The sequence below is a fragment of the Salvelinus namaycush genome, chromosome 15, assembly GCF_016432855.1.
Source record: "Salvelinus namaycush isolate Seneca chromosome 15, SaNama_1.0, whole genome shotgun sequence".
Lineage (NCBI taxonomy): Eukaryota > Metazoa > Chordata > Actinopteri > Salmoniformes > Salmonidae > Salvelinus > Salvelinus namaycush.
The window spans coordinates 8642641-8648554 of record NC_052321.1 but is presented as its reverse complement, the minus strand read 5'-3'; the positions used below and the strand labels follow the sequence as shown (position 1 = coordinate 8648554).

Below are 5914 nucleotides of genomic sequence, written 5' to 3'. Positions count from 1 at the left end.
TGAGGTGTTGAAAGAAAGACAAATTACCTATAGATCGGACATAATCTTTTCCAGGCCATTAGCGATAACAGGAAATACACACGACGTAGGCTACACCATAGATCAAGGTGGCTACTTCGGGAATGTGTGCTTGCAGGGGAACATTTTTAAGTTTCTAACATTTATGTTTGAGATTTAATTAATATATATATATATATAAACTAGGGACATTATGGCATTCATTAACACGCAACACAGGCGTCACTCAGATGTTAGTAAGGCGTTGGTAACATGTCATGTCAGTCAGACGTTCAATGCTAGGCAACAGCCACATTGTGGTACAGTTGCCTAGGCTTATATATGTCTCTTATCACCCCTTATAGCAGGTAGCGCAACCAGTCTGTTAAGTACACCTAGCCGGAGTTGCCCGCCTCAGATCTTCATGGTCGATTAATTTCAGGAATTTCTCTTGTTTCTAGAAACATTATTGTAGTATGTATATTCGCGCACATGTATTAGGCTATAGAGATGTTTACGATGTAGCCTAACATATGCTGGTTTCAAGGTAACCTAATAGCGTTTATCTAGAACACACACACACACAGAGAAATACAGAACGAAACGAGGAAGGAGCCACGCGCTCGGGTAAGCGCAAATTTATTAGTAATTTCATAGAAAACACAACTGTTTTTTAACAGAAAAAGTAGCCAAATACTAGGATCCACATGAACTTTTTGCTTGAAATGTCAAATATGTTTTGCATTTCTTTATTAGCCTACCTGTGAAAATGTTTATAATTATTTATTGTTTAAAAGTTTAAACAAATGTACACGTCTAACATCTTTCATTGCATTAGTAATGAGTCTCTACTAGAGCCAGAGTTAAAGCTGCAATATGTAAATTATTGGGCTACCCAAACAAATTCACATACGTATAGTTATACAGTTATAGAGTTATAGATCTGTCATTCTCATTGAAAGCACATCTAAGAAGCGGTAGATATGTTTTATGAAAAATAAGGTCCCACTATTGTTTGTAGAGAAACGCTATAAAGCATTTTTTACTTTTCCTATTGAAAAACGATATGCGGGAACAATAGAGGAATAGAGGAGCACGTCCAGTCACTCAGGTCAGAGGCAGTAGGGATGAAAATGCATTATTGATATGTGCGCGCATTTTCCATCATGCTGTCCTGCATGAGCATTCGAAATGGAACAAGTACTTTTGGGTGTCAGGAAAAAAATGTATGTGAGTAAAAAGTACATATTTTCTTTAGGAATGTAGTGGATAAAAATTTGTAAAAACTATAAATAGTAAATTAAAGTACAGATACCCCCCGAAAAATGACTTAAGTAGTACTTCAAAGTATTTTTAGTTAGTTATTTTACACCACTGGTCATGTGTTAATGTTGCTGTTGTAAGTTTACTTTACTGTATTCTTTTTATTTATCTTATCAGACATGACACAATGGAAGTTCCCTCTGGAAAAATTATATTCTAACCTATTCTAATCTAGGGCTGTAACAGGTTTCTTTTTCGTTTCAAGTATGAATGAGTGTGAATATTTCACATATTAAGCCTTTATTGTCCGTTTTCTTGAAAATAGTGTGGGATTTACTGTAACCAGGACCATTTTTAGTGATGTAGTTCATCCAGAATGTGGGAATCCCATACTATGGAACTGGCCAGGGTAAATTCAGTTCAATCTCCCTTTCCGCTTGGTCTCAGTGGCTTCCCATTCCTAAGTGAATGTCACTAGGGTGACAAAATAGTTATATAACATTTGGCAAAGCACCAGTCAAGATATCATGTCATGTCATATAATAATATAGAAATATATATATGTAAGATAATATAATATATGCCATTAAGCGGACGTTTTTATCCAAAGTGACTTACAGTCGTGTGTTTTACAGTCATACATTTGATGTATTGGTGGCCCCGGGAATGTTGTATCATAGCATCTTTTATGTAGCACCATTTATATGACTTTGCTAATAAATGCAATGTAAAGCCACTAAGTAGGGTTTATGAAGACTTCATGAAATCTCTATAAAGATGTATAGTCTAATTTGTTGTTAATATAAAGTGGCACTCCTTTTGTTATTGTCTGCTATACTAATGACATTTGTCTAGATGTGACTGGAAATATGGTCATCAACCAGCAATCATCATAAACAAAGCGCGGTTGCCATGGTCACATGCTAGTCGCGTTCAACGAATCAGCAAGTCGGAAATGTCAGAGTTCTGACTAGCATGTGAATGCGGCACGTGTTGTTGCTTAATAGCAGACCAGAAAAGGCTGGTGACACAAGTGTTGTAAGACACTTCCTGTATGTGTCATAGCTGACTGTTACCATAGGTGTGTTTTATGGTTTCTATAGATACAACTGTATTTGATTTACATTTACAGTAAGTTGTGAAACTCTCAAATATGGTGGTATGATACACTTTGTGTGTTTATCAGGAGTGGATTCAGTGAATCAAAAACTGCACAGACTGGATAGGCCTATAGCTATTCATTTCACCTGAGAGTGACAATAGACATGTCCAGAGTCCTCCTACTGACTACAGTAAGAGTTGTACCAAAGTGAACATGACAGAGTGATTCTTGAAATATGAGTCTAATATGAAGTATTTTTCTCACAGATGGAGTTGCTTGCTTTAGCAGAACCAACAGTGGAGTCGACCATGGAGATGGAAGAGGACATGACAGTGAACACGACAGTGAAACTATCGACAGTCGGTAAAATAACCTTTCTGGACTCTGAGTTCCGTTACACCCTCTTCCCAGTGTTTTACGGTGTTGTGTTCGTCCTTGGTCTGATAGCCAACAGTTACGTGCTGTTCGTGCTGCAGCGCCTGCGCCACGCCAAGGCCATGAGCGAGATCCGCATCTACATGGCCAACCTGACTGTTGCCGACCTCCTCTTCGTGTGCGCCCTCCCCTTCTGGATTGGCTACTACCACCACCGCGGTGACTGGCGCTACGGCGACTTCCTGTGCCGCGTCACCGGCGCGTTCTTCTTCATCAACACCTACTGCTCCATCCTCTTCCTCGCCGCCATCAGCGTCAACCGTTACTGGGCCATCACGCGCCCGCTTGATGCCGCCTCGTCTGACCATTGGCGCCGCGGAGTGGCTGTCACCATGGTAATCTGGGCGCTCACTCTGTCCATGTCCGTGCCGTACCTCTTGGAGACGGGCATCCAGGTGGACGACGGCAACGTGTCGCGCTGCTTTGAGGGCTACCACAACAAGACTGACGACGAGAAGCGGACTGTGGCCACCACCCACCTCATCATCGTGGGGTGCTTCGTCTTGGTCTTCTTCCTCGTAGTAGTCTGTAACCTGCTCATCGCCCGTGCCCTGCTCGCCCAGTCCCCTACCCAGACTCGGGGCTCCAGTTCATCCCAGCTCCGGGGGGTTAAGGGCCAGGCCCTGCAGATGCTGTGTGCCGTGGTGGGGGTGTTCGTGGTGTGCTTCCTCCCCCACCACATGGTCCAGGGCCCCTGGACTCTGGCTGTACTGGAGATCAAGGAGGGCTGGGGCAGAATGGACTGGGGCCAGCGGACCAGGCAGTGGCTTAACGATGCCCACCAGGTCACCTTGATGCTGATGGGGCTCAACTGCCTCCTGGACCCTGTAGTGTACTGCTTCGCCACCAGGAAGTTCCGCCTCTACATCAAGGACCATCTGAAAAAGGTGGGGAGGGGGAAAGGATGCTCGGAAACAGCCATCACACACATTTCTATGGTGGAGTGCAAGAATGTGAGCCAGCGGCTCCATAGCGAACAGCAGCAGCTGTTTAAATCTCTAGATGACATTGTATTGTAGATATTGTGTCTAATGCTAATGCTGACTGTTGTTAGTAACCACATCCTCAGGAGGCTTCATTCCATCACACCCACACCTAACAATGCACACAGTGCAGAACATGCACTCTGCTATGTAGCCTCATGTTCATTCAGACACATTCACATGAACAGATGCACCACCACACAGCCCCACCCAGAGTATGGTTCCCCTCTAGATGTCTTCCCTGTAGGGATTTGTCCTGGCCACTGTGCCAGCTATAATCAGTGCTTTGAAATATTTGGACCATTGATTCTTTGTTTTCACATTTCAGTTGTACTGTACATTGTATCTCACAATGTATCTTACAGTTTGATCTTGTGACTGACTTGCGACTTCAACTTCATCACCGCTGTTTCTTCCTGTTTTTCTAGTGTAATCAGAGGAGTTTAATCAGATGAGAGAAGCAGACATTGTATAGGGAACTGGAGCTTCTATAAATGATTGCAAAATAGCTCTACAAACTCAGTCCCAAGCCACTAGACTAGATGCTTAGATAAAATGGATATCAAATTACATTTTAAATATCACATGCGCCAAATACAACAGTGAATTGCTTACTTACAAGCCCTTAACCAACAATAGTTCTATCACTGTTGGAGCCTTCTAAATTGGGTGCTGAACAATAGCTGGTCGTGAGCAAGGAATAAAAAAATCCTTGGTCTTGAGCAACTAATATGGACATATATTAATAACAATTAGCTTTTCAGGATGCTGTCTCCGTAAAGTTAAAGCATTTTGTGATAAGCTAACCTTTGTAATGAAGTGAAACTGTAATTGCCAAACGAGATATGCAGGATGTGTTGATTTTAGCCTACAGATTATTTTAGCCTACTCTCACGTGGTACGATGTGAAATTGTATACATTTTGCAATTTTTGTAAGATTGCAAAAGAAATACTGTGAGGCAAGAAGTACTTTCGGTCACACTTTCTTTGGACAATCTGGATAACCCATCTAGAGATTCTGTACATACTATGAATAAGCTATCTGTTGATAAGAAATTGCTTGCTAAGGTTACACTTATGGTTAGAATAAGTGTTAGCTTAAGGGTTAAGGTTAGGATAAGGGTTATGTTTAAGATTAGGGTTAAGTGCTAGTGGATAGTTGAAATGTCAGTGATATTATTGTTACAGCTACTTATTGCACAGAATGAGGGAATAATAAGCTTCACTGCCCTTTTTAAGAGGCTGGTAACCATGTGAGGAACTTGATGACTTCTCAACTGCCAGCTACTGAAGTATTAACAGAGACGTGTGGGTTATGAAGTTAATAGACCTCTGTTATAAATGTTGCAGTAACTGTAAATCTGTGTATGTGATGCATTTAAAACATATTGTGTAATACGCTGTACTGCATTCTCAATGTAAATATGAACTAACAGATATACTACCATTCAAAAGTTCGGGGTCACTTAGAAATGTCCTAGTTTTTGAAAGAAAAGCTCATTTTTAATCCATTAAAATGACATCAAGTTGATTAGAAATGCAGTGTAGACATTGTTAATGTTGTAAATGACTATTGTAGCTGGAAACGGCTGATTTAATTTTTTTTTTTGAATATCTACATAGGCGTACAGAGGCCCATTACCAGCAACCCTCAGTCCTGTGTTCAAATGGCATGTTGTGTCAGCTAATCCAAGTGTATCATTTTAAAAGGCTAATTGATCATTAGAAAACCCTTATGCAATTATCTTAGCACAGCTGAAAACAGTTGTTCTGATTAAGGAAGCAATAAAACTGGCCTAACAACATTAACAATGTCTACACTGTGTTTCTGATCAATTTGATGTCATTTTAATGGACATAAAATGGGCTTTTCTTTCAAAAACAAGGACATTTCTAAGTGACCCCAAACTTTTGAACTGTAGTGTATATTGTTATTGAAATGCCTGTTTTTTGTTTCACAATAGTTTTTGAATTCAAAGCTTCCATTAAAAGATTCCGAGAAATATCACATCAGCACATTTGTTTTGTATGTGTTTTTAAATTGAACCTTTATTTAACTAGGCAAGTCAGTTAAGAACAAATTCTTATTTACAATGACGGCCTACTCCGGCCAAACCCGGACGACGCTGGGCC

At 40.7% G+C, this 5914-nt stretch overlaps 1 protein-coding gene across 1 annotated transcript; it reads left to right on the top strand.

Annotated features, from left to right (window-relative positions):
• Positions 1-425: 425 nt before the first annotated feature.
• On the top strand, positions 426-5250 carry LOC120059814 (platelet-activating factor receptor-like). The gene is made up of 2 exons (XM_039008864.1): positions 426-624; positions 2629-5250. Exon 2 carries the CDS (start codon positions 2629-2631, stop codon positions 3814-3816), a length of 1188 nt encoding a protein of 395 aa, XP_038864792.1. The 5' UTR covers positions 426-624; the 3' UTR covers positions 3817-5250.
• The last annotated feature ends 664 nt before the right edge of the window (positions 5251-5914 follow it).

Coding starts and splice junctions, on each gene's coding strand:
- LOC120059814 (XM_039008864.1), top strand. CDS start 2,629: ATGGAGTTGCTTGCTTTAGCAGAACCAACAGTGGAGTCGACCATGGAG.